This window comes from Meles meles, chromosome 11 (genome assembly GCF_922984935.1).
Source record: "Meles meles chromosome 11, mMelMel3.1 paternal haplotype, whole genome shotgun sequence".
Lineage (NCBI taxonomy): Eukaryota > Metazoa > Chordata > Mammalia > Carnivora > Mustelidae > Meles > Meles meles.
In genome coordinates this window covers 17,966,095-17,994,033 of record NC_060076.1, presented here as the reverse complement: position 1 = coordinate 17,994,033, position 27,939 = coordinate 17,966,095, and the positions used below count along the sequence as shown (strand labels likewise).

Here is a 27,939-nt window from a genome sequence, read left to right as displayed (position 1 = left end):
CGGGTAGGATGGAATGGTCCTTGAGAAGTCACTGTCCCTGCGGTTTGATGAGTAAGCAGGGAACAGCTTGTAGGTCCTCAAGTCATTAAAATGACCCAAAATGGGCTCTCTTCTCCAGGGTCGCTCCAGCATCACCACCTAAGTCTGCTAGGGTCTGGTTTGTGCTAGGGGAACGTTTCAGAGCAAGCAAACTGACAATGCAGGGACCCCTCTCTCTTCCTCCTCCTCCACTTCCTCCTCCTTTTATCTCTTTGTCTTCTTCCTCTCCCACTTTCTTTTTAAAAAATTTTGTATGCTCCAATCTCATTGAGAACGTGTGAAAAAGAGAGCAAGGCACGTGCCTTTCTATTTCAGAGAAGAGTGTCAGAAAGGATAAAGTTTAACAGCACAGAAGAAGGGGGGGGGCAAGAAAAAAAACTGGTACCCGTTCTGAGGAAAAGGAACAGACATTCATATCAATAAAAAGTGTAGCCGGTGTGCGTCACATGCTATGCAAATGAGTGTTTGCATTCTCTCCCTAAATCCTCAAAATGGCACTGTGCGTTAAGTACTGTTATTATCAGTTTACAGTTGAGAAAACTATCAGGTAAGTGAAGGGATTTTGCCCAAGGCTACTGGCCAGCAAGCGGCACAGCTGGGATTCCCACAGATAAGACTTCACAGGACACGTGCTTAAGGCCTGTTATGATGCCCGTGCTCATGGGCCAAGTCCTGGAATGTTCATTATCTCATCAGTTCCCCCTGCAACTGGCAGAGGAAGATAGTATCACTGTCACCCCACTAATAGATGGAAGACTAATACTAGAAGAGATGCCCTGACTTTCCCAAGGCACATAGTTAGTGAATGGTGGAGCCCGCACTGATGCTGGTTTACTGCTCTGTGAAAGCCCTTCCCTTTCCATGTCCACAGAGCCTGCTTATGTAGGAGCAGAGGAGGCAGACCGGAGAGTCAATAACCCCAGGCAGACCTGGAGGCACACAGAGCAGTTTGCCATCCCAACCTCACCATGAAGTCTGTGTATTAATAAAGCTTATGGGATTCAGGAACCTGTAAGCATACTCTTCTCAACTTTGCCTTCCCCCTGGATAGTTTACAAGGAAATAGGCATTCATTTAACTCCTTTCTTTCTCCAATGAGTTCTAAGCAGGATATAGGATAAGACTTTTTTATCTCCACAGTACATGTGGGAAGGCCGAGGCTCAGAGAATTAAACTCCCCCAAGGTCACCCAGCTAGTAAAGAAGGCCAGCGGACCCACGTAGTCAGAGGGCTTTCTGGTAATGGTTCCTAGAAGGAAAAACAAGTGCAGGTAGAAAGCAGACCCACCTGCCACGGCGGGCCCTCTTCCCACTGTCCTGAGCCACCCTGCAAAGGCAGATCTGGTCCCACAGGCTCAGGTGCATGGCTGATGCATGGGGGACCCCCGAGAGAATCCTGACCTTGTGAATCCCTCCAGAGGGTCACTCTGGGTTCTCTTGTCTCTTATATGAGGAGACGGGATGTCTAGAACTCAGTATAGTTTGGGATAAGCCTCCAGCCAGAGACGATATATTTCAAACATCCTCCTTCTGAACCTAAAATCAATCCTTTGAGCCGAGGCGGGCCGGGAAGCACGAGAATGCTGAGGAACGTTCCCTCGGGCCCCCACCTCGGGGACGTCCGGGCTCTCCTCTGAATGCCCGGGGCCGCGGAGTCCTCTGGGGTCATTTTGGGGGTCCTCCCCCCACGACCAAACCAAGTGCAGGGACCATGGGTATACTTAACCCAAATCTGTCTGTTTTAATCACTGTCCTCTGGACAGATAAAAGCTTTCCATAGGATTGCTCTGTCAAGCATTTCTCTGTGGCTTTGATACCAGCCATTAAATCTTGGAAGGGAAAACAAAACAAAACAAAATAGAAGGGGACCGTCTCCAACCTTTGGCTTTTAACTTTTTTAGCCTCCTGAAAAAAAAAAAAAAAAAACAGATTGCTGTCCTGATTTTCCCCTTTTGGTACCCCCATCCTCTCACCTCCACTTGTCTTCCTCTGGCAGATGTCCCACAGCGAGTAGACATCCTTAAGTTGGGAGGTCCTGAGGCTGCCTTCCTTCCCCTTTACCTCTTCCTCAGTGACCATACTTCTCTCCACAGGAGCCAAGGCTGGTCTCTCTGAAGGACCCAGGATCTCAGAGTTACTGGAAGTCTAAGAGAGGGGGGTCCCCGTGGCCATCTGATGTAACCCTCCTACTTCATAGGGCAGGGTGCGAGGATGCCCAGAGAGGGGGGTCTGCTTTCCCAACAGCCCACAGCAGAGCAGTGGCAGATGGGGCCATGAGAACCTTGACCCCAAGCTAAGAGTTGTTCCCACCAAAGGAAAGCATCCTGGAGGAGAGCTCTGGCTTTAGAGTTAATCTGGCTGTGATTCTGCTACCGTCTTGCTGTGATCCTTGTGGGGAGATCGCATAGCCTCTCTATACTTCAAGGTCCTTCTCTGTCAAAGGACTGTCAGGAAAGCGCACTTCATGGGGTCATTATGAGCACTGAATGGGATCTCTGTGCCTGACACAGGAACTGCTTCATAGAGGTTTTGAGCAAACATCCTTTATTATTATCATTATTTAGCTAAAAATGCTGCTTTTTTTTACTAGCCAAAAGGACCCAGGTAGAGTATCCATCTCTTCCCATGTCCACTCACCCAATGAGAGAAAACCAAGTAGTATAGACTTGATATACTTGCCATGCTGTGCTAATCGTCCTCCCTGACAGTGCCGAAAGTAAAGTGTTATCACACCTATGTTTGTGTTGGCTTAAACCATGCCCTGAGAACACCGTGGATGGGGTTGGGGGAGGGCACAACAAAACAAAATGAAACACATGCGCAGCATGGAGACATAGCTGAGGTCCCACTACTCTGTGGGGGAACTGAACTTGAAATCAGGAGTCCTTAATTCCATCCCTCCAACCACTTACTGCTGTGGGACCTGAGGCAGGTGACCTCACCTCTCTGAGTCTCAGCTTCCTCAGCTGTAAAGAGAACCTGTTATAGAAGGTGGCTGCGAGCATAAGACACCTTGGCACAGAAGCCACAACCCATCTGCTCAGCACCTCACAGGGCCTACGGATTTGCACATTCCAGCTAAGACACCGAAGCCCCCCTCCACCATGAGGCATGCTTCCTGCGCGTGGCGACCACAATGCCCGTCTTTGTGTCCTCCTGATGCACCTCACTTTGCTCCCTCTGAGAACCGAGTAAATTGAGGCAGTATGTCCTAACCAGAGGAGGATTCTGAACTGGGCACGAGGCAGGGGACAGTGTGATTTTAGAGAAATTTCGATGGGAGAGCTTAGAAGATGTGTGGAATGATGGTGTCCTAGACTGAAAGGGCTGCCCTAACAGAGTGCCATCAAACAGGCACTTCAACAACAGAAATTGATTTTCTCATGGCTTTGGAAGCTTGGCATCTGAGAACCAAGTGGCCACAGTGTGGATTTCTTTTGAGTCCTCTCTCCTTGGCTTGTAGACGGCCTTTGTTGCCTCTGTACGTTTCTGTGTCTCAGTTCTCTCTTCTAACAAGGACACTGTTGGATTAGGGCCCACCCGAAGGGCATCATTTGAGCTTGATCACCTCTGTCTAGACCCTACCTCCAAAGAAGGTCACCTCCTAAGGTACTAAGAGGACTTCAATATACAAATTTTGAGGGGGCACGATTTAGCCCATAACAAACAGAAAGGAAGCTGGTAGCCAGCTAAGAATGTGACTGCAGCCTTGAGAGTAGGGGGGACAACATTTCTGTATACACCCTGCAGGTTGGAACAAACCTAGGTCAGAAACAAACAGGTAGGAAAGTTGGGCGTGGAAGTCCAGGTGCTAAAGGACAAGCTCTGGAAGGTTCTCTGGACTCCGGAAAGACAGCAAGTCCCCGGCACGTCTTGGGTCCCAGGGAAGTTGGGTGAGCCAAGTGGAACAGATTAACCCCTGGTAATAAAGAATCATTGATTCTTAGTCAATTTTTTAGACCAGGCAGAAGAAGGACATGAAAAGCAGCCTCCTGGCTTGCAGTTCAACTCAACGTCCTTGTGTTGGCGCTGTGGGACTTATGAAAATATTTTTGGTAGGGGCTGTGCCTTCAAACAGCCCACTTGGCTCTGGGGTGATGAGGCACCTAGGCCGGGGGAATCCTATAGACCAGGATTCTGAGATTTGTTGCCTTGGATAAACCTATTCCCTGCCTGAGCCTCAGCTTCCTCTGAAGAATGGGCATAGCTGAGAGTTCCGTCGTGAAGGTTCAGTGGGAGAATTACTGTAGAACACGCGGGACTTAGCGAGTTCTAAGTAAAGGATACTATGCTCTTGTAAAGAACACCCCACTAGGGAAAGTCCCCCCTTCTTTTCCTTCCTTGATTTTTAATTTGCCATGACAAAGTCTCCAGAGCACCTGCAAGGTACCAGGGTCTGCCCTGCATGCTGGGCACTTTGAAATGAACCATACAGACACACAGGTGGGAAACACAGACATTGGATGAGTCATTACAAAAGGGGAGAGTTCTCAGATAGGAAGGGTTGTGATGGTTGGATGGAAGATTGGTCTGCTCCTGGAGTGAAATAGAGTGGTCGGATGGAGCTGCCCTGGGAGAGTGCCATGAAAGTGATCCCGAGAGGGTGAGCCCAGAGCCCAGTGGACTCCTGGTAACAGCCCTGGCCAGGGTTTCTGGACACTCTGTACAAGCCTTCTGCCTTTGCACTAGCCTCTTTTACGTATGCTCTGTGTCTCCAGGGTGAGGTTCAGTGGGTAGATGAGAAGAAAGAGAGAGCGTAGAAAGGGGGCAGCAAGCTTCTTAGGGGCATCTGAAAGCCCTTTTCAAAGCAAGCCTAGTTGTGGGAGGATGAGGGCCCGTTAGAAGGGCCAGAGGTCCAGAGTTCGAGGGACCAGTGATTACCACGAGGCCCAGAGCAAGCCCTTTCCAGGTCCGGGGCCAGACCTGTCCATCTGTGCATGCCCAGCACACCTCACTGGCTCTGCACACTTTCAGTGTCTGCTTCCAAGTGCTCATGGCCTTGAGGCGGGCTTATGCTAATCAGATGTAGATTGTGTGCTGATTGCCCTGTAGCTTTCATCCTGTCACATGGGAATGTGTCCCCTGGGATCAACTTCCAGCACCATGCCGATGGTGCAGACTGCAGACAGCCTCTCTCTCTTTCCTTCACTACATCTCTGTCTTCCTGGACAACTATGGGGAGGGACAGGCTAGGCATGGGGGTTCTCACATGTCCTCCAGGGAACACCGTTCTGTGTCCTCTATGGAGATACACAGGGCAGAAGGGACCTAAGCACGCGAGCATTAGGAATTACACAGGGCATCCAACATTCAAATCAACACCTGTGCTGAGCTCCTTCTGCTTACAACGAACCATTCTAGCAGTGAACAAAAGAGCTCTTCAATTGTAGGGGTGGGGGGATCATTTAATCCCAGCCTCTCCTTTTTCCAAGAAGGGAAAGGCGGCCTGGCAGCAAGAAGGGGTGGTGTGACTTGTTCCAGGCAAGGTCATCCAGATCTCTGGCTCCAGATCCCTGATTCTGGGCTGGTGGCACAGCCCCCTGAGTGTGACTCCTGTCAATTAGGTTATTTCCATACAGAAATGAGTCCCTGTCACCATTATCCCCACCCCCCTCGCACCCCTGCTGAAGTTCAACGATTTCCTTTTGCCACTTACGCTCCAGGTAAATATTTCCTTCTGAACTTCTGAAGCCACTGCTTCAAGGTTCTCATTTCCCTTAAGGCGTTTCCTCTTGGTTCCACTGAAAAGCCTCTCTTTGCCCTTCCCCTCTGCCTCTGGGGGCTAAGCCAGCTCTTAGTCCTTGGCTCTGTGTGGCAGAGTCTGGCCTTTCTCACTGTGTCTCTCTTCTCTCTCAACTGCAAACAGAGGGGGCTTGAGCCCGGTCCCAAGCCCCAGGAAGGTTCTGAACTGAGGGCACCCTACAGATGTGTAAACACTTTACCTTGCTCACCCAGTTAGCCGCCTTCCAAAGGCAACAGGAAAACCAGGGACCGGACAGCCCCCTGGCGAAATAAAAAACCTGCAGGGAGAGAGAGTAAAAGAGAGAAAGAGAGAGGAAAAGGGGATCCTGTTTCAGATGTTAATTTTCTCATTAGAAGAATTTTCTCTTTAAGGGGGAGAGTTCGCCAGGGGAGCAAGAGAAGGGGAGCTCAGAGGTGGGAGAGGGAGACCAAGCGTGGCGGCTCCAGGAACTTTGCTCTCACTGATCCTCATGGCAAAGAGCAACACATAGAGCTGGGGTAGCTCGTTCCAAATCTGGAGTCAGAGGTTCCGCTTTGGAAGGGTCCGTGGGGAGGTAGCTTTTCACACGCAGTGTCCTGACAGCCGCTAAGCAGATGGGATTCATGATTTCTAAGGAGGCTTTGCCAGTGGCTCCCGGGAGGACTCATGCTTTCTTTGAGTCTTCATCCTACCAACTCTTGTTACATTAGTCAAGATGCCTTCAGGGTGCCTGCTCTCTTTGGCCTTTCTGTATTTTGTTTCTTGTTGTTTCCTACTTGGCATCGTTGACATCACTCCCAGACTCACCTGCGTCTTAAAAATGAGCTCCCACTTGGACGGCTACTCTATGCCAAGGATGGCGTATCTGCTGTGTCTCTTGAGTATGACAGCATGCTTGAAGGGAGATCTAGGCAAGAGGAGGAAGACCTGCAGAAGTGAAGGGAGGTTGCCCTGATGTTCGACTTAGTAACTCTTTCATCAGAATGACTCCTAGTCCAAAGATCCTGCTCTTTCTGTGGTACCGAGAACACACCCTCTCTTCTGACTCTTATAAAGACCTAAGTTAGGGCCTTTGATTCTGTTTGCCCTTTTTCCTTCTCTGGCTCCATTTGGAATCCTTCCTGTGCTCCTTCGTGAGACGCTTGCTGAGCGCCTGCTGTAGACAAGGCATGGTACAAGGTCCTAGGCAGGGGACAGATGGTCCAGCCAGAGTTCTCCCTTTCAAGAACCCTTCCCTCTAGGGGTACTCCAAAACCAGAGAGCAAATGTCTAGTTGCCTTAAAGTAAAATGAGCTGAGAGGAAAGATGAGCATTCTTTACAGGGCTATCATGGAGAGGTTCTTGGAAGAGGTTGTTTCTGTTTTAGCGGTGGAGAAAACCTGGACACGCAGAAAAGCAGAGTTCGACCAGGCATGTGAGGGGGACCTCATTCAGTCTGCTCCTTTACCAGGTAGAGAACCAAGACCCCAAAGAGGTACTTAGTGCCTCACCAAGGCTGCCCAGCCAGTGAGAGCAGGTTGACTTTGTAAGGCGACTCCAGCCATTACCGGAGGGACTATTGAGTAGGGAGTGGGAGGAGGGGTATAGGCAGACTCAGATGCCAGGCCCAAACTGCCCTCTGCATCAGATGCTAACAGAGATTTACACAAGTTCTGAGGCCCTGGTACAAAGGATCAGAGACCCTGTGGGCCTCCTCCATTGATTTTGCTGGAAGCTCTCCATGCTCGTTGATGAACACTAATGGCAGATGCACGCTCAAAGTTATGGTGACCGCAACAGGTCTCCAGCTCAGAGTAGGGACTGTCCTCCTAAATGAGCATCTTGTATTCATTCTCATCTCCCTCTCTCTCTCCTCCCACCTGGCCTCGTACATCATCCTACACTTAAAATACACTGTTAATTAGAAAGTCCTCTTCCCCATCCAACAGCCTGTCTGTGCCAAGGACACTGGGTGTATTCCAGAAAAGCTGAGGAATGGGGGTTGGTGATTATAAAGATAATTCGATCCAGAGAGAATCTGCTAAGTGACTTCCTGGGGTTCCCAGAGTAAGTCTAGAGACGTCAGTCATTAGATCTTCCTGAACACCCAACTTGTGTCCCCCACCCAAGCAGTTGGAGTGTTTTAGATCCCTGGTGGCTTTGGTGGGGGAGAAGGAAGCACCCACAGACTTAGTGCACAGGGTGGTGAATGCCAGGGTCTGATGGACAGAGGAGCCACTGACCAGCCAGTTGACCTTCAACCCATCCACCTCTTGGCTTTCTTGAGAATCTCACATCTGTTAACATCATTGCCATAAGGGTGTTACATGGATTAAATGAATTCACACAGAGACCTTAGTACAATACAGAGGCTTGGACGATTATAAGTAATGAAGGAGTGCCCCACATCTTTTATGTTAAGAGGATGCTTTTCATTTCATTCTTTTGCAAATACTAACATTAGTGTCAGAGGAAAGCAAGCTGAGTTGGGTCTCAGAAACTTGTCATTGATTCTGTGTAACCTGACAAATGCCTTTCATTTTCTGGGTCTGAGATCCCTCACCTGTCAAGTGAAGAAGTTGGCAGCGGTGATCTTTAAAAATCTTTCCAGCTCAGATGGTCAGCATGTCTGCCTTTCTCTGGGGCTGGATTTCAGGGCTAGCCAGGACGGCCTCCTGTTAGAAGATAGAAGCATTAGTTTTGTGGCCTTTGACTCTCTCGCTTCTCTGGGCCAATTTGCTAACAGTTCACCACCACTGGCCATTTCATGACGGCCACTGGTGATGTGCACCCAAGGTTTTGGTGACCGTAATAGGGGTGCTCCTTCTCAGTGAGCATCTTCTACTCATTATTAACCCCCCACCCCCATTCTCCTCTTGCCTCCTATATCATCCCACACTTAAAATGCCCTCTTGGGTTTTTCTTTTTTTTTTTTTTTTAGATTTATTTATGTATTTGAGAGAGAGTAAGCAGGTGCTTGAGTTGGGAGAAGGGCAGAGACAGGATCCCAAGCAGACTCCCTGCTGAGCACAAAGCCTGACATGGGGCTCAGTCTTACCACCCATGAGATCATGATCTGAGCCGAAATCACAAGTCGGATGCTTAACCAACTGAGCCATCCAAGCGCCCCTAAAATACCTTCTTTTTTAAAAAAACATTTTAAAGATCTATTTATTTGATAGAGAAAGAGATCACAAGTAGGCAGAGAGGCAGGCAGAGAGAGGGGAAGCAGACTCCCCACCGAGCAGAGACCCTAATGCGGGGGTCCATCCCAGGACCCTAAGATCATGACCTGAGCTGAAAGCAGCGGCTTAACCCGCCGAGGCATCCAGGCGCCCCTAGTCCCACATCGGGCTCTCTGCTCAGCAGGGAGCCTGCTTCCCTTTCACTCTCTCTGCCTACTTGTGATCTCTCTCTGTCAAATAAATAAATAAAATCTTTAAAAAAAAAAATAAATAAATAAAATAAATAAATAAAATACCCTCTTTATTATAATATCCCCTCCCCCATCCAACAGTCTTGCAAAATCAAAGGTGTTCAGATTTCCATTGTTATTATTGTTGGTATTTTCTTTAGCCCAAGTACCCATTCTACAAACCAAAATCTTTCTTGTATGTCATGTTCGGAACCAATGAAAGTGAAACCACTTGGGCTAACATAGTGGGGAGAACCCCCACCAAAACCAGCTCCTCCTGTTCCTCTAGCCCTTATCTTGTCCTAAGTTTGGTCCCAGAGGCTTCATTAAGAACTGGAGGACCCTGCAGGGCACAGTTTGAGAACTGCTGGTCTAGGACATCCTCATCCTAGTTTTAACAGAGAGAAGCAACCAAGTGCCCTCTTCCATCCTTTACTGACGCCTCTTTCTCTCTCCGGGCCACATAGGGCTGTATGACAAATGTTCTTACACCTCGCGTGACAGAGGATGGGTCGTGGGAATTCACACCGTCAGTGACCAAGGCAACAGAGACCCACGCTACTTTTTCTCCCTGAAGACAGACCGAGCCCGGCAAGTGACCACCATCAACGCCCACCGCAGCTACCTCCCAGGCCAGTGGGTGCACCTAGCCGCCACCTATGACGGGCGGCTGATGAAACTCTACGTGAACGGTGCCCAGGTGGCCACCTCTGGGGAGCAGGTGGGCGGCATTTTCAGCCCATTGACCCAGAAGTGTAAAGTGCTCATGCTGGGGGGCAGCGCTCTGAATCACAACTACCGGGGCCACATCGAGCACTTCAGTCTGTGGAAGGTGGCCCGGACTCAGCAGGAGGTACTGCTCGACATGGAAACCCATGGCCTCCACGCGCCTCTACCTCAGCTCCTCCTCCAGGAGAACTGGGACAACGTGAAGCACACCTGGTCCCCCATGAAGGACGGCAACATCCCCCACGTGGAACTCAGCGGCGCCCACGGCTTCCTGCTGGACACGAGTCTGGAGCCTCCCTTGTGTGGGCAGACGTTGTGTGACAACACGGAGGTCATTGCCAGCTACAACCAGCTCCCGCGGTTCCGCCGGCCCAAGGTGGTGCGCTACCGCGTGGTCAACCTCCATGACGACAACCACGAGAACCCCACGGTGAGCCGCCAGCAGATCGACTTCCAGCACCGGCAGCTGGCCGAGGCCTTCAGACACTACAACATCTCCTGGGATCTGGAGGTGCTCGAGGTGAGCAACTCCTCCCTGCGCCACCGCCTCGTCCTGGCCAACTGTGACATCAGCAAGATCGGGGACGAGAGCTGCGACCTCGAGTGCAACCACACGCTGACCGGCCACGACGGCGGGGACTGCCGCCACCTGCGCCACCCTGCCTTCGTGAAGAAGCAGCACAACGGGGTGTGCGACATGGACTGTAACTACGAACGGTTCAACTTTGATGGCGGAGAGTGCTGTGACCCCGAAATCACAGATGTCACCAAGACATGCTTTGACCCCGACTCTCCACACAGGTAAGACCTGCCGTGCAGGCGATGCCCAGCTGTGAGCCAACATTGCATAGACGAGGTGCCCGAGAGCCCTAGGGGTTCCAGAACTTTGCAGATTTTCTGGTTTGCATGGTAGCTTGGTGACTGAGGCCAACCTCTTACACATCTCTTATGGGGACGATACGCGAAGATAGCCCACCAAAACACTATTCGCTGAGCCCCCACTGTGGGCTAAGAGAGAGGACAACCCCGTCTTCTTAAAGGACTCAGAGTCAAAACTGGGTAATGTGAGCCACGAATGGGTAACCGTCATAACGTACGTGGTAGAGTGGGGTACAGCGCGTTCCCTAGTCCATTGTGACTGTTTAAATTAGTTGAGATTAAATAAATTGTAAAATCTGGCCTGAGTCCCATGAACTACATTTCACGGACTCAGCAGCCTCGTGGGCTGTAGTGGCTACCGTGCTGGACAGAGCAATATGGAACACACTTCCCGGCCGAGTGTTTGTTCTGTTGCACTGTGCTGGTAAATCCAGGGTCAGCTGGGTCGCACAGCCTGGGTTCGGGTCTCAGCCATACAGTTTCCTTGCTCTGTGACCTCTTAGAAGCCATGCCTTCCTCTGTAAAATGGAGTGATAACAGCACCTGCTTTGTGAAGCTGCTCTGGGGATGGAGAGGGGGCGTGTAATGCATGGTCTCCCTGCTCGTGGCTGGTGGGCCATGAGGTCTCAGTAAGCGTATTTGTCCTCACTTGTGTCAGGAAGGTGCTGTGTGCTGTGCGCTGTGTTTAGGGAGTGCCAAGGGAGATCAAAGAGAAAAAAACTGACTTGGTGCTCGAATATCTCCAGAAAAGCTCCGATCTGGTTTGGACATCTATGATTGGGTTGGGGGAGAGAGGAGGGCACTCGGGCAGAGGGACATGTCATCCACTGCGGAGAAGAGGGCAGAAAGGGGACGCTTGTGTCCAAGGCTTCCCTTAGCCTCTGCGTGCACTGTCAACTCTAAACAGCACCCCCAAGGAAAAGCCCAGAGGTGAACCCGGGGTGATCTAGATTCAATATGGGACTCAGAGGAACTAGTTGCAAGCCAGAGAGACAGTCAACATCCACTTCCCAGATTCATGCTGGACTTTTCCATTCTGTCCAGAGCACAGGACCCTGGACTTGCTGATAGCTCGAACACATTTGCCGACCTCTGCAGGTTTTCTGCTGACTCTTCTCTTTATGTCTCTCTCAAAAAAGCAAGGGCCTCCCATGCACAAAAAAAATACCTATGTGCAAAGGAATGGCGATGCTGGCAGGAGAATGTCGTGCCTGGCAGCAAGCCAGAAAGCACGTCAGCTCAGCCTGCTGGCACCCGGTGGGCCCTGGACTCCCACCTTGTTCAGAGACACGAGCGGCCCAAGTGGGATGGAGCCTTGCTGTGTGGCTGGTTCCTTCCAGGTCACAATGCACTTTCATCTCTGCTCTCATTTGGGCTTTGACAGAATTTGGTAAGGAAGGCAAGACAGGGGTTAGTATTTGCATTTGACTGACAGGAAGCTAGAGGAGGCAATGACTCCGACAAGGTCATGGGTCAGGAGAGTCATTCAGCTAAGTCACAAATGCAAGTCTCTGAGATTAAGGCAGCGTGTGCTCTACAGAGCTGGACTCCCAGGACGTACCCGCGTGCTCAGGCAGAGTGGGCACGGAGGGGGGCAAAGTGTCATGGATAGCTGCGAGTCGTTCACCTATTTCCATGTTCATTTGTTCCTTCATTCCTGCTTTCATTCATTTGTTCATTCATTCATTTATTCATCCATTCCTACAACAATTGCTTCTTCAGCACCAGGAGGGTGGGTACCCTTAGCCCTTTTGTGCCGCCAGAAATTCAGGATCCAGATTGATGTAGGGATTTAGCCAAGGTCACTCAACTAATAAATGGAGAGCTCGGACTCACATCCAGGTCTGTTGACTCTAAAGCTCCCACTGAAGGGAAGGATTTTTAAGTCTGAGAAGCAGTAAGAGGCAGAGTTGAAGGGCAGGGTTGGTAGGCAGGGCGGCGTCACCAGGCCTTGGGGGAAAACTGCTGAGTTGATTGGGTCAGGACCGAGGGCAGCCAGCACTGTCCTGGTATGGAGGGGCCGTGGGGCCCCATCCCAGATACCTCACCATCAGCAGACAGAGTTGGCAGCCTCCAACGGCCTCCCCTTTTCTAAGTCACGGGACTGCCTGCCCAGAATGTCCAGGAGCAGCTGTGTGCCAGCTCTGTGACCACTCATGCTGGGGCACTTGTTTGCCGGCTAGGAAGGTCATGAGCCCCCGGTGAGCCCCATCAGGCAACGTGTCATCTCCTGACAGGGCCGGGGATGACGGTGTCCAGGCTGTTTCGGCTTTCCTGTGTGCAGAGAGGAGCCTGGGGACGTTTGCAGAGAAATATTTGCTTTGTGACTTTAAGAAAAGGGAGGGAGGGAAGGAGGGAGGAAGACAGAGAGAAAGGAGGGAGGGAGGCAGGCACCTTTAGTAGAAGCAGTGAAAATTTGATTGACGTTATCTAGGTGATTTTTAATAAAGAGCTGAACTTCATTCTCATCAGGGTCCTCTCTCTCTCCCTCCCTCCCTCCCCCCCTTCCTCCCTCTTTCTCTCCCCTTCTCTCTCTTTTTCTCTCTTCATGTGTAAAGATAATAAAACTATTGAATACTTCTCAGTCTATGGTAAGGCACCAGTTTTGGTTGCTTTTTTTTTTTTTCTCTCCCTGTATATTGCAAACCAGTACCTTTGAAATATACAGCAAAAAATGAATCCATATAAAATGAAATACCACCGGAGTGTCAGCACCAGAGTTTTCGAAAAGTTTCTCCATTCCTGTATGCACCGCGCCATAGCAGTCCATGCCCTGCTCCCCTTGAGTGGCACTGTTTAAAATTTGCTGTTCTCACAATTTACGTAGCGATTTCCCTTGCGTATAATAAGATTCCTAGTAGTGGAGCTGGACAGATCGCTGAATTCTGTCAGAGAAGTGTATCTTTTAACGTGTTTGGACTCCAGAAGGGCACCTAATCCTAGGTCAAATGTTGGACCTAGAAACATCCTCAGAGATCATTGGTCCAAGCCCCTTCTCCCTTATAGAGGGACACAGAGACCAGAGCTCACACTGTCCATTAGTAGTCACACTAGAGATAAGGTTGCTCTGGATTTCTGACTCCTGGTCATCTGCGGTGACACAGCTGTCCCGGACTGCCCTGACATTCTGGACAGTCACACATCCCTGCCCCTTCATGTTCTGTTCTCACTCTTCCCAGTTATCCCCGAGAGCTTGGGATTATGGAGTGCCTGAATGAGTGAGTTTGGAAGAGCAACTGATGATGGCCTTGGGCTTCCATGAACCCCTGTAGAACCATCAGAGCTATCTTGGCAGCCAGTTTTCCTTCTTAAGGGTCTAGAATAACAGCAACCAGTGGAGGAAGCACAAAAAAAAAAAAAAAGGACTGGACAGTGAGGGGCAGGAGCTTATATCATAACCACGTGAAGATGTTTGGCACGATGAGCAAATTCTTCTGGGGCCAAGACTATGGGCGATGGTATACACACTTCAAGTCTCCAAAGGCCTGTCCTGTAGGAAAGGGAGCAGAATTCCTCTCTATGGTTTCTAAGCCCTGGCTGGAACCAGAGTGTTGTAATTATAGGCGCAGCTCAGAGCTGAGTAACAAATGATGTCATCCCCCCTCAGAGTCATGTCCTAGGGGAGCTCCTCTCTGCGGGTGAGTGAGCACCCTGTCACCTGAAGCATGCACAGCGAGGATCACGGCAACGCTATGGAGAGTAGCCTTGATGGGCTTGGGGTTGAGCCCAGCACATCCTGACTTTTTGCTGCTGTCTTCCTCCAGTCATGTTAATGGAACCACACAGTAACATTTGCAAACAGATATTTCTTGGGTCTGTGCATCCCTGCCTGGCCCTCTGCTCTTCACTGGGGATGCCGAAAGGAGTGGGAGGCACTCCTCACCATTAAGGAGCTTTCATTTTGGTGGGGGAACCATATTCACCCAAAAGAAACCCTGATCCATGACGAGCAGTGGGACAGAGCTCTGGAACAGAGATCTGCTCGGACAAGAAGGACAAGGTGCATTGGCTGGAGGAAGCATGCTCTGAGGGCAGCTGGAGATGGGCAACACTTTCAGAGGGAGAGATGCAGGCTGCATAGGCCAGGTCCTGGCAGAAAATAGGTGATACATTCAAACAGAACAGTTAAGGAGAGTTGAAGGAGGGATACATTGGAAGGAGAAGCTATCTACAACAGGGTAGGCAGACCTTGACAATCGCCAAGGTCAGATTCAGCAACAGTGGAGAGCCGTTTGTATCCTCGGTCTGGAGGGGCAAGAAGGAAGGGTGGTTCGGGAACCTAGAGAGTTACTGTGTGCAGAGGACCCCTGGGCGGCAGCAGTGACTCTCCCTAAAGAGGGGTGGCCAACCTCCTATAGCCCCCAGGCCAGAAGGGAGCCAGGAGAGTAAATGCTACATTGTCATTCCCTTCTGCTTCCCTGTCTTCTTCTAGAAGCCACAGGACAAAGGAACCCACAGATGCACCCCAATGAGGCCAGCCTCCCAAGGGCACAGAGCAGGGTGGAGAGGGATGGATGGTGGATGTGGATGGGCAAACAGCATGTGCAGAACACGGAGAAAGACAGCCCATGCAGAGGGTGCGAGAGAAGCAAGGGGACAGGAGAGGAGGAAGCGCTAGGAGAATGAGTCTTCAGTATGGCCGGGACCCAGACATAAGCAGGGGAGTGTCTGCTTTATCTCCTGGCAATCTAATATCAAGCTAAACCCTTCCTTCCTCCTTCTCTCCCTTTCTTCATTTCCTTCTGCCTTTTCCTCCCTTCTCTTCCCCCTCCCCTCCTTCGCTTTCCCTCCCTTTATTTCCGTCCCTTTCTTTCTTCTTTTCCTCTCCCAGTAAATGTTTGTTGAATGCTCCCTCTGTGCTGGCCCAGCCCCTGCCTTTTGGAGCTCACCATCTAGTGGAAAAGACAGACAAGAAAGCATGCCGTTGTGATCCCGGGTGTGAAGGAAGGCTCCCCAGTGTCAGCCAGGAGGACCCACCTGTGTGAGCAGTAAACGTTTTTCTATTAGACTGGCCATGTAGAAAAACAAAACAAAAAACATTTCAATGAACTTGGCTGTTCTTCACAAGTGGTGGAGATGAGCCAGGTGGGCAGAATTTCATCTGCAGGAATTACAGATGTCTACTAACAAGTTAGAATGCACTGCACATGCCTTTTTATAGATAAAAGGGAAAACCTGGATATTAAGGGAAAACCCTGGCATCAGGAAGACAGGGGGCATTTGACACTTTGGGCTGCATGCACCCCATTGCGAGAGTACATGGCAACAAACCCACCAAGCTTCTGTTTGGATCTTCCAGACTGCAAGCTATGGCACAGTTGGGTGGACTTGACCTTTATCTGTGAATATGTACTTATATGCAATTGGAAGATAGAAAAAGACTTCCCTTGTACACTGCTGGCTCATAGGAAAACATTTTCTTTGTCTTCCCTTTATTATTATTTTTAATGGAACAAGGGAATTCCCCGGGGATCATGTTATTTTCTTTGGACCCCCGCTGATATTGCTGGAAGTCTTTGGAAAGGGCTGCAGTACCAGCAGAGGGGTCGAGGAGCCTTACTTAGCCTTACTGCAGTAAGCCTTAGGCAGGCTCCTCGACTGGAGTCCTCAGTGGCCTCCCCGACTCCTTGTCAGAGACCGTTAAACGATTTGCCTTTACATGTTGGGGGTCTCTTCTTTTTTGGGATGATCTCATGAAACATTCACTTCCTTCTCCCGAGTTCTCCCCAAAGCGGAAAAGTTGTGTGGAGTCAGGGACTTTCTGAGCGGAAAGGAGCAGTGGCAGGGTCTGGCCCTCTCTTGCTCGAGATCAGTAGGCCAAGCTCCCAAGAGGGGCCAGGACTGACCCAGGCCTCCCAGCGAGAGTGAGGCCAAGCCGAGGGCAAGACCCCGGATCTCATCTCCTAATTTCAAGGTCTTTCAACCCTCCTCCTGTCACCGTGGTCTCTTAGAAGCTTGGGATTTGCAACTCGGAAACATTCTGTCAAGGATGGTCACGTTCTTCCCCATTGTCCGTATTTGGCTAAGACACTTTCGTGCCCAGGAGACTGTGGTAAATGCCCCGGGGATCCAACATGTGATCTCTGTCCTGAAGGTGCTTATATTCTGTGGTTTAATGACATTTCGTTACAGTCATTCAAGAGGTGGTGAGGAGGCAGGTGATTAATTTCCCAGTGAACCACACAGACAATCAGGCTTACGTGAGCTCTGAGAAAAAGGCAGGATCCCTGTGGTGTGATGAAGTCAGAAAAGGTTTTCTGGGAGAAGGAGGTACACAAACAGGCCACCAGAATTCACAGGCTCTGTAATGACAGAAAAGAACAAAGAGATTGAGGTGGGAAGGTGAGGGGAGGGTTCCAGAAAAAGGTAAGTCTACTTGGGTTGAATGTCAAGGTTTGTTTTTTTTCTGGCTGTGGAGCTCTGAGAATCAGACTAACGCAGAATGGAGGGAGGATTCAGGAGGAACCGATGCTAGCTCCATCTCAGCAACATCTCAGCTGTGCAGTCACGGGCCAGTCTCATAATCTCCTGGAACCCCCATTTCCACATCTATGGAAAGGGAACCATAATAGTATCTGACCGGCTGAATCACGTGATTGCCTTGAGGGTCACATAAAATACTATCCCAGCAAGAGTTCTGGGAAGAGTTAACGAGCACACAGATGAAAGAGGGCTTTGTTATTTGTTCAGTAACTTTGTTCATTCTTTTCCAGTAATCGTGTAAGAGAAATTGCTTGGAATTTTATAATCAGAATATCAGAGTTTATTTAATGTGACTAATATTCATTAAAGCAATAACCGGAGTCAGGCCTGGTATAATGGAAAAGTGATATGTGTTGGAGACTGACCAGGGTCCGTATCCTGGTTCCACTCTTCGTTAGCTGTCTGACCTTGGCTCATTTCTCAATAAGAGTTGCTGGTTTCTCTTCTGTAAGAATTGGGCGAGGACAGCTCTCCGACGGTGTGTCGTGCCATTTAGCCGAAGTCATCTGTGTCAAGCCGCTGGTCATAATGTGTGGCACATAGTAGGTGCAGAGTCCCCTCCCTTCTTGGGTACACACAGGGACCCCTCTCAATCAGCATTGTTTTCTGGAGACTGACTTTCTGCAGGCTCATAAAAAAAAAAAAAAAAAAAAAAAAAGGCCTGGATGGAACAGCAGGACGCACACTGAGGGCATTTACACAGATTACTTTCATTCTTAAAATACTGACTTTTTTGGTTTTTTAGGACTGGCCACAGAATTGGTATTTTTAAATAAAGACTGTATAACATATCCAACCCATTGAGCTCGCACACTAGTTTATTTTTGAAATGACCCAAATGCTGAACTGTGTTCGAGGACATATTTCCACCTGGAACGGTCCCAGGAGGTGTTGGCATTGGTCACCAGGGGTGATGAGCCAATTTGATGGAGGGTCCTAGATTTTTTGACCATCCCCAGCCTATGCGCCTGCTTGCGTGTGGACGCAGAAATACCTCTCTCCAGGCCACGCGTGGCGGGGTCCCATTTTCTCTGCTTCCGTCTGGATTACCTTCATGCTTTTCATCTCAACAAAGTCCACCTCTACTCAGAGGTCCCATCTGTGACTCTGCGCAGGTGACTTTGGTCTTTGAGAGCAAGATAGAGGGGGGAATGGAGCAAAGAGAGCTGTTCGTGGTTTCTCCATGTGATGTTCAGGAGCTCAAAACAGGGACCCATGAGAAGCTGCGGAGGGTCATGATAGTCTCGCAAAAAAATATAAGAATGTGAGTTTTGGAGACCAAGTGTACTTGAAATCAAGCCATTTAAACACTTTCATGACCTTGAGCAAGTCTCTAACTTTATCAAAGGCTCAGGTGCTTCTTCCCCAAAATCAGGGATGAAGGTACTGCAGGCTACTGCGTTGAGGGGCTCAGAGGATTCGGTGAAATGATGCAGGGGTCAGCCCTTTTCCCCAGTGCCCGCCATTGAGTGAGCACTCAGAATAACAGTGGTGGTTGGGGATTTTCCATCGCTGGGAAATCTTCTGACCTCTTACACACATATTCCCTAATTCCCAGCCCCCTCTGGATCCTGAGCCCCCTCCCTGGAAACTTCAGGCTGCAGCGGGGGTTGGAGACAAGCTAGTCCTGCTCTTTTACCAAAGGCCCTTTCATTTTGGTTCCTGCAGGTTCCATTTTAACTAGATTGTCCTTACTCCAAAAGCCCTGTGCATGCTAAATGATACCATACTCATTGACCCAAGCAGCACGTTGCTGTGAGTTTAGGCATCCCCAGCATAAAGCCGAGGCATGTCTGGGATCCCAGGATGGGGCTGGCTGTGTAGCTCTCACACATCCTAGGGAAGGAGCTGAAAGCCAGGTGGGCAACCCAGGGGCGCTTGGAACCCCACCAGGCCATGCAAGAAGCAGCACAAGACGCCTGCTCATGCCTGTGACTCTGACCACAGCAGGATCTCTGTCTCAGAGTTTGTAGGTGAAATTTGCAGGTGCTCCCTGCCTCACCCTTTTTCCTGGAGGTGCATTTCCATTTCCAGCTCTCCAGATGGACGGATGGATGGGAGCGCTTGGTGCCCTCTCCGCCCCAGAGGGAGGCAGTTGGGGTTTTTCCACCCCGGTCTGGCCTCATCAGCACTCTCCTGTTTCTTTCACCATCCACTGGTGACATTGACCACTCATGACAGCCTCAGCTCGGCCAGACGCCCGTCCAGGGTGGGAAACAAAGCAGTGGGGGCTTGAGGGAGGGTGGAATGGGCAGACACCGGGATGTTTTGCTTTAGGAAAACACATTCCCCTAAATTGTTCGTGGCTCAGCTTGTACCTGCAGACTCCCAGCTGCCCAATTCTCCATTCCTGTGAGGGGACTTCGGCACCCCCCGCTCTCACTTTCTGGAAGCACAAAACTCATGTGTGAACGACAGTGCGTTTTGCTCACAGGTTTGTTTGCCTAAGTCCAACAGGCTCCCATCTCCCTGGGTTCTTTGTTTTGTTTTGCTTTCGGAGCTGTGACTTCTTGTCTCCCTCTCTCTGTGCCTTTCTTTCTTTCTCTTTTCCGTGTTCTCAGTTAGTGGGTGATCTGGTGGTATAGGGCAGAGGGCGAGGAGATTGGGGTCTCCGTTTCAGGTGTCCGGTATTTGTGATGCCAGCCTTTTTTGAGTTCAGACAAACAGCACAGCCCCCACCCTGGAGCTTGAATCCTGACCCCCAAACTGTTTGTGTGGCCACAGAGGGCAACAGTGGGTGACCAGAGCTCCACACAAGCATGGACAATCTCAGACTCTTACAGAGGGTGGTAGAGAGACATGAGAGGGAGACAGTTCTTTCCCAGGAGGATTCATGGTAGAAAAACATAGTTTGCCCTGTGGCTTGGCAAAACATGAGGAAGGAAGTGACTAGCTATTTCCAGTAACTTCGTAGCCAGCCTAATTAAAGTCACTTCTTTTATTTTAAATTCTTCATCTGTAAAATGGGAGGATTTGCATAGGATATTGCTAAGAGCTGTTATTATTCATACATTTTCAGATCAGATGTTGTAATGCAGTTCACAGGCCTGTGGGGACTGCAGCTAGAATACAGATGGAGGGAGCTTGATGCTGGGAAGGTGGGAGCAAGGCTGTGTGTTGACACTGGGGACATCCAGGGACATAAGAGACCGTCCCCCTGCCTTCAGAGTATTTGCCAGCCCCTCTGACCAACAGAGTCGGATGTGTTCAGCGTAGCCATGAAGGAACAATTCTACTCTGACAACTGGACAGATTCTGACTCCTGACTCTCAGATCTCCGTGACCGCCTGATGGTGGCACCCCGTCTTGGGCAGTCTGTGTGTCTGCCATTTTATTTTCCCTTAAACCCTGAGAGTGGCATCCTTTGTCCAAAAATCCATTTGAATTTCGTTCTGCTTTCGATAGCCTGACGGACGACCTCATCGCTCTTCAGTGTTATTTCCCCATACTTCAACACTTTGATCGCCACATGACCCTTCAAGAGCTCTCAGTGTTTAACCCCGGTATGGACCCAAATTTGGGGACGTTATTAGACTTGTTCAGGTCGTCCAGAGAGATCTCCACCTACTGTAGTGACCGTATAGTTGTGTCTGTACATGATTGTGCTATTTGCCTACAGTCAGGCAATTTGTATGAGGCCACAGTTCAGGCTAAAATCTAGAAGCTGCCCTACAGACACACATCGTGACGATGTTGTAATTCTTGCTCCGTCCTTCCCAAACACAATATTAGTCAGTCAGTCGTCACACAAGTTCTATGGCTTACGTGGTTCGGAATTAGAGCCAACCTACACAGTCTGCTGACATGTCGCCTGTACCCAGGACGTGGTAGCTGCTGCAACTTAGGAAAAGGGGTGACTTGGCTCTGTTTCGTTGTACTTCAAGCGGATGACAAACCACAGGGCTGTTGTGAGCGGTGTGTATTCTGCCGAATGTGGTCAGTTCTACTATTGATCAGTTGTGGTTTGATCCTCTAAGAAGAAAGGGAGGTGGCGAGAAGAGCTCACTTGTGGGCTCGGGAACGGTACACTGTGTGTTGTCAAAACAGTCGTTTGACGTGGGATGGTCACGTTACTGTTCTGATGCTTCTGAACACACCGTTGTACTTTCTTATTTCTCCTGGCTTATCATGGTGTTCTTCATGCTTCTTGGCTTTCTGAAAAGAAGTTAACTCCAAGAATATGGGGCTATCAAAGCAGAGGTTATAGAATCCCCAGAAAAGATCTTAGGGAGGTGACTATTCCTTCCAGAGTGTGTGTGTGTGTGTGTGTGCACGCACGTGGGCAGGTGCAGCGCTAGGTGCCTGAGTTCCAGCAATGAATATTTCACAAGAGAGGTGTGATCTTGCGCTCATGGAATCTCCTGCAGGTAGATAAGTAGCTAGCTGGATACATGCTTTATAGAGAAGTCCAAGGTCTGAGGGACGCAGAGGATGGGCACTTGACTCATCGGGGGTCAGAGTCACTTCTAGGCTGAGTCATGCTAACCAACGGAGTAGAGGGTGCTTGCCAGGAACCAGGTGTTCTGACTCTTTGCCTTCTGCCCCAGCAGTCTCTGAAAGCCATTTTCAAAAAGGCAAAATGAGAAAAATAGGAGATGAGTAGATCCTAGCGAAAAGGTATTCATTGATCACTGGCGTCCTCTCTTTTGACATTATCTTGTTCTTTCCTTAGGAGGACCACTCCACTCCAGGACAATTTATTTTATTATGTGAAGGCCATCTTAAATGGTGTGGGGTTTGTTTTTTTTTGGGGGGGAGGGGGGGGAGACTCATCTCACACCCTCTTTTAGTTGTCAGAATATAAATGGCTACTTCCTCCTCATTTTTTTTAAATGATCCAGAGCTCTGAGAACCTCTCCATTGGCCCACTTACTTCTGAATCGGCACCTTCTCCTCCATTTGAATTCCCAGGATTCTCCATCCCACTCCTCTCCGGGTCTCATCCTGATCCTATTCCGCAGAATGCTGCAGACCGGTGACTTTCCTGAGAGCTGACCTTGCACGTGACTCAGCAGAGGGCACAACCCCAGTGAGCCAACTCTCCTGCTGGGCCTAGAGTTTCAGGCAGCAATATGAGGGACTTTGATGTATAGAATCTGAACCTGATAAATGAGAAATGCTCCAGTGGTCCAAATGAGAATCCACACCCATTGTTTCACCTCCTCTTCCTCTGCCCCCCCCCCCCCCCCCCCCCCGCAGTAAGCACGTATGCTTACCTGTCTTTCTTCGATAGTCTCAGACCCATCTGCTTTTCTGCCGGCCACCAACAGGGTCTTTGTTGCCATCCCTCCCTTTGTCCATCTTCCACATTCCTCCATAAAGGAAAGAAAGGGTCTGCTCGGAGCCTTCAGGATACTGTCCATCCTCTATAACCTGGTATATGAGACCTGTCTGATGTGGCCATTGCTGAGCCCTCCAGACCTGCCTTGTGGAGTTGCTCCCATGTTCCCAGCTTTGCAGGTGCATCAGCCACCTTGCAAGGTTCCATCTTCTCCCTGCTCTTTCAGGCTTCCTGGCTTTCTGGAGCCTCTGCCCTTGACCTTGTCTCCTACACTTGGTCTGACACCCAACCAAGGTTTTTTCTTCATCTGAAAAGCCCAGCGATGTCTTAGCACCTTCAGCTGGGTAAGTGTCATTGTTCTTTTCTTCTCTCCCATTCAGCTCCTCCTCTGAGATAACACACATCATAAGAGAAGGTAAGACATTAATGATAGGGATATGGTCTTCGGTAACCAACAGATGAGCAGCCATATCCCACCTCCCACACTCGTAACCAGGTAGAGGGACCTTGGAAAAATGGCGTCACCTCACTGGGTCTTGGTTTCTCCCCCTGTCAACTGGGGATACTCCTCCTGGACACATACGGTTTTTGTAAACCTTCAAAGAGATCATTTTGAAAAGTACTTCAACAGTGCCAGTGTGTCAGGAACGCCCCAAATGGTGGGCTTTATTCATATTATCATATCATGTTGTGATCGTCTGGTTATTTGTCTCATTTCCTTCATCAAACTGCTAACTCTTTGAGAGTGAAAATTGTTTCGCTTTCATATTTGTGTGCCCAGTTGCTAACTTAGGGCATGGTTATAATAGAATCTCTGTAAGGATTGGCGAACAAAAGAGGAGCCGACTGAAGGAATGATTTGCAGAGGGGAGAGAAGAAAGGAAAATGAAGGCAAGCAGGGAGGGAGGGGGGAGGAGGGGAGGGATTGAACGAGTGACTTATTCAATAAATGAATGAAAGAATGATCGATTTTTCAATTGCTCTTTCATCGGTGCTGTTACATTTTTCTTAGACTGTGTGTCAGACTTCTGTGCAAGAGCTGTTATTTTGGAAACCAATCATTCAGGATTCTGAGAATTTAATAAACTCTCCAAAGCACTCTATTTTTTTTCCGTGCCTCCTCTTACAAGAAAGGCAGATTTAGACATTTCTGACAGTGAAACTAAGCAAGAGAATAAAGTCCAGATCATTAGGACCCTTGGGATAAAGACACAGAATCCAAGGTTCAGAACTGGCCACAGCTTGGGGAACGCTTGTTAATTGCAACAAGGATATGGATGCAATAAACATTCTGAGGTTTATCTTGCTTTAATGACTTGCCTTGAGTGGCTTTGATCTTTATATTTGATAATCACTTTCAAATGGTCTGGTGTTTTCTGAAATTGGAGTAGTGGTTCGGGGACTCAAGACCTTCCTGGGGAAGGACAGGCTGCAATCAGAATTTGGAAATGGGCAGTGCTGTAGGACTTGCCGTGTGAGTCGTAGAAACAGGTCAACCACCTGTGGAGGAGAGAAGCACCCTGGTCCAATGATGGGAGCAGGGTCCCCTGATGGGAGAAAGACAGCAGGCATTGGGAGCTAAGGGAACGAAGGCCAGTTTCCTGAGCAAGCAAAAAAGAGAATCACGCCTCTTGGGCCCTTTCTGTGAGTTGGGCTCACTTGTTGCTTTCTCACATGTTACTTCCTTAAGTTTTTATATTCTCCTGCCTGGGTTGAATTTTATAATCTGCATTTTACAGGTGAAGACAGGTTCAGAGAAGTTGAGTCCCTTCCCTAAGGTCACAGAGACACTTCTTGGCAGAAGAAATAGGACTTGAACCCTAGACTGTCTCTCTCTCAAGATGAGGCTTTTTGCAAAAAATAAAGACAGTGATTACAACAATGAAGTATTTCTTGGTGTGGTAATGCTAGAAGAAAATGGTAAATACAAAAACACGTACCATAAACATTGATGTACTTGTGCCCCCACTTTTCTATCATTGAATGAAGAACAGACTGCAGTCCAGAACAATTCTATCTAGAACTGTCCCCGAGGATATTTAATTATGAAAGTAAGTAGCAGAGCGTCTTACCATGTAAGACGGTCTTCCATACGAATTACAAGTAGAATACGGCTCTAGGTCACTCTCTTTAAATGTTATGCTGTCATATGTATGTGTGTATGTGTGTATGTGTGTGTGTGTGTGTGTGTGTGTGTGTGTGTGTGTGTATTTACTTTGCCCTTTAAAAAAAGACATTCATGTTTCTATGGCACTCTGCTGCCTTTTCCTTTAATCTGAAAGAACCCTCGCCAGCCTCTGGCTTGGAGGTGGCCCACTCACAGCCAGGTCCAGCTCAGACAAATCTTCCTCGGGTGGAGGGCATCAGCACCTGGTCAGCACCATCACCATGTCCTGCCTGCACCTGTCAAGAGCCCAGGGGATGGAACTTGGGCAGGACGCTTCGCAAAAATCTCCTTGGCTCTCACTTTGACAATGGGCATGTCATTTGGCTTTAAGTGGGAGTAGAAACAAACGCTGGTCAGTCTTGATCTGCGCATGCTGTGAGACATACCTCTGACCAACCGTCTATAAAACAGGAGAGCCCATGTATTCTGTTTCTGGAAAAAACTTGAGCCTTCCGTAATCTCTAAGGGATCTGTTGTTGCTCTGAGTTTTGAATGTAGTTCCCTTTTGCTTCCCTTTCAATAAAACAGGCCCCGACAGCCCCCTCATTGAGATTATTACAGAGTTGTACCATCTCAGGCCAGTGCATTTAGGAAATATGTTATTGGCACTCAGCAGCGAGAGAGATGCATAAAGAAAATATTCTAATGACAGTTGAGTTGAGAGAGCTTTGATCTCCCTCCAGAGCTGCTCTCATGGCTTTGAAATGCTGTTCTGGCAGAGGGGGAAAGTCTGGGCGCCTTGGCACTCTGGGGCTGGGCCTCCCTGCAACTGACATTCCAGGGGACCCACAACCTTCACTGTAGGACCCAGGGGCATGGGCTGTGAAGGAAGCAAAGAGACTCTGAGACACCTCTCTTGAAAGGCAGCTTGGGGAAAGGGGTCTAAGTTAGAAGGGGTTTGACAGTTTAGCCCAACATTTCCCAAACTCTATTAGTTGTGCTGTTACTTGATTTTTGGCAGAGCTAGAGATTAGGGTCGGGAGGAGTGGGGAGGATTATGGTCAAGTGTGTTTGGGAACACTCATACCCTATCTGCTCTACTCCCATTTTGCATGTTAAAGGCTCTGATAACGCTTGCAATTAAAAAAACATATGGGGGCGCCTGGGTGGCTCAGTGGGTTAAAGCCTCTGCCTTCGGCTCAGGTCATGATCCCAGGGTCCTGGGATCGAGCCCTGCATCAGGCTCTCTGCTCAGCGGGGAGCCTGCTTCCCATCTCTCTCTCTACCTGCCGCTCTGCCTACTTGTGATCTCTGTCTGTCAAATAAATAAATAAAATCTTAAAAAAGCATATGTATTGAACATTGTTTAACAGAGCGTGTCCTAAACCCATTTGAATCCGAAAATTCTTTTCCTTTAAACATGCATCTGCTTCTTGTGGATTTAGCCTTCTGTAGACTGTGATTTTGAAAACACAGATCTGTGCTCACTTCGGCAGCACATATACTGGAAAACATGGGTCTAATTCACATACTCACTAAACAGCTAGGGATTCTGAGCTGCCGACTGGGCAGCAGAGTGTAGGGGGAGAGGCCAGACACTCAGGCAATGCAGGCTCTGCATAGGGATGCTCAGCCAAGGGGGGTCCCTCCTGGGCTTGACTCTCGAGCCATATACCTTCACAGGAATGGTGTCTGCCTGAATGAAGAGGCGACTTTACTAATTTTTGCAAAAACGCTGCTACACACAGGCTGGTAAATGGAGGTTTGCTGTCCGGCCTTTCTGTGTCCCTTCTTTAATGCCTTGGGCAAGTCACTTCATTTCCCTGAGCCTGGACTTCTTCATCTTGTTTTGAAGTTACACAGTTTAAGTGGATCGTACTCAATGGCTGCTAACCAGTGATCCGTCTCAGGCTCGCTCGCTCGCTCTCTCACTCAAGTTTTAGGGAGCACAGAGATGTGAAGTCTTGGTCCCCACCTACTTGAAACTCATAGCCTGATGGAGAAGACAGGTGCTCATGGAGAAGATAACACAAAGTAGGGTGATGAGCAGTAGAGTCAGAAGGGAGAGGCTCTGAGGACGGAGAAGTCATTGTCAGCTATAGGTGATGATGATCTTGGTCCTGCTAATAACTAGCAATGTAATAACGATCATGTAACATCAATAGCCTGTGCTAATCAATGAGTGCCTTCTACCCATCAGGCGCTCATTGTGTGAGGCACTGTCTCTGGGTGACCTCTAAATCCCCTGAGAGGTGACTGTCATCCTCCCATTTTACAGGTGAGAGTGGTCAGGAGCAGATGCGAACTGGACTTTGCAGGGATGATAACATTTTAAGAGGCAGAGACTGAGGAAGGAAAGTCATGAGGCAGAGGAAAGAAACTAATGGGCATGTGTAAGGAGTGGGCCTAATCCGGGGAACCAAGGCTCCAGGGATGAGGACACCATCAGAACTTGAGGTTGAGGTTGCTGGAGGGAGAGGAAGGTTGGGTGGTGGGGATGATATGTGGGAAGCTGAGTCCCCGAGAACTACCCAGAGGCAGACAGGTTAGGTTTTTTCCCAGTAGGAGAACAAAGGAGGCCAGGGCCTGGAGGGGACGGTGTGCACAGGCTGTGCTGAGCTGTCCCATTGAATCCTGCTGGTCTTCTGGTCTTTCTGTCAGAGAGGTAAAGCAACTTGCCCATGGATGTGCGTTTGTCCATCCAACTCTGAGTAGTACTGGGACTTAAATTAATAACACACTGAGATTTTGATTTGTATTGATTTTCATAGAGCATGGGTAATAATTTTTTTAAATAGATTTGACCAATTTGCAGTATACACATGAGGCTAACCTTCCCCAGGGGCAAAACGGAAAGCCAAGGGGCCCTGAGCAAGTCTTTTCCTTCCGTTTTCACCAGTCTCCCCAGACTCTAATGACCCTTCTCTTTTTGACCTTATGTGCTTTCACCACCATTCGTTGACAGGAGCGATTAAACATTCTCGAGGCAGGGGAAGAGAAGAAAATACCCCCATGGAGTCCTGCCCCTGAGGAGACTTTCCCTTGATGCATGCAGGAGACACCCAGTTTGGCTCTGAATTGGTGGGAAGAACTCGGCCCACAGAAGGAAAGTTCTTAGCCACAGAGCTGTTTTCCTTTGGGTGGATCCCCCCACCCCCCAAAAAAGGGAGGGAGAGAAGAGAGGCCCAGGGGGCCAAAAACCTGGATGGCTGCCCTGGATTCTTCCTCTTGGGGGAAATGGAGGCTTCACAAAGTGTGAAAAAAAACCCACATACAAGCAAGGAAGAGGCTCCAACATCCCACATG

The 27,939-nt window shown here is 49.3% G+C and overlaps 1 protein-coding gene across 1 annotated transcript in view; it reads left to right on the top strand.

The window, feature by feature from the left end:
- The window catches only part of PAPPA (pappalysin 1), a 239,657-nt gene that overhangs the window by 22,603 nt on the left and 189,115 nt on the right, over window positions 1–27,939 (top strand). The window contains exon 2 of the mRNA XM_046023823.1: window positions 9,622–10,684. Coding sequence (XP_045879779.1) covers window positions 9,622–10,684 — 1,063 coding nt within the window. The remainder of the gene's footprint in view (window positions 1–9,621; window positions 10,685–27,939) is intronic.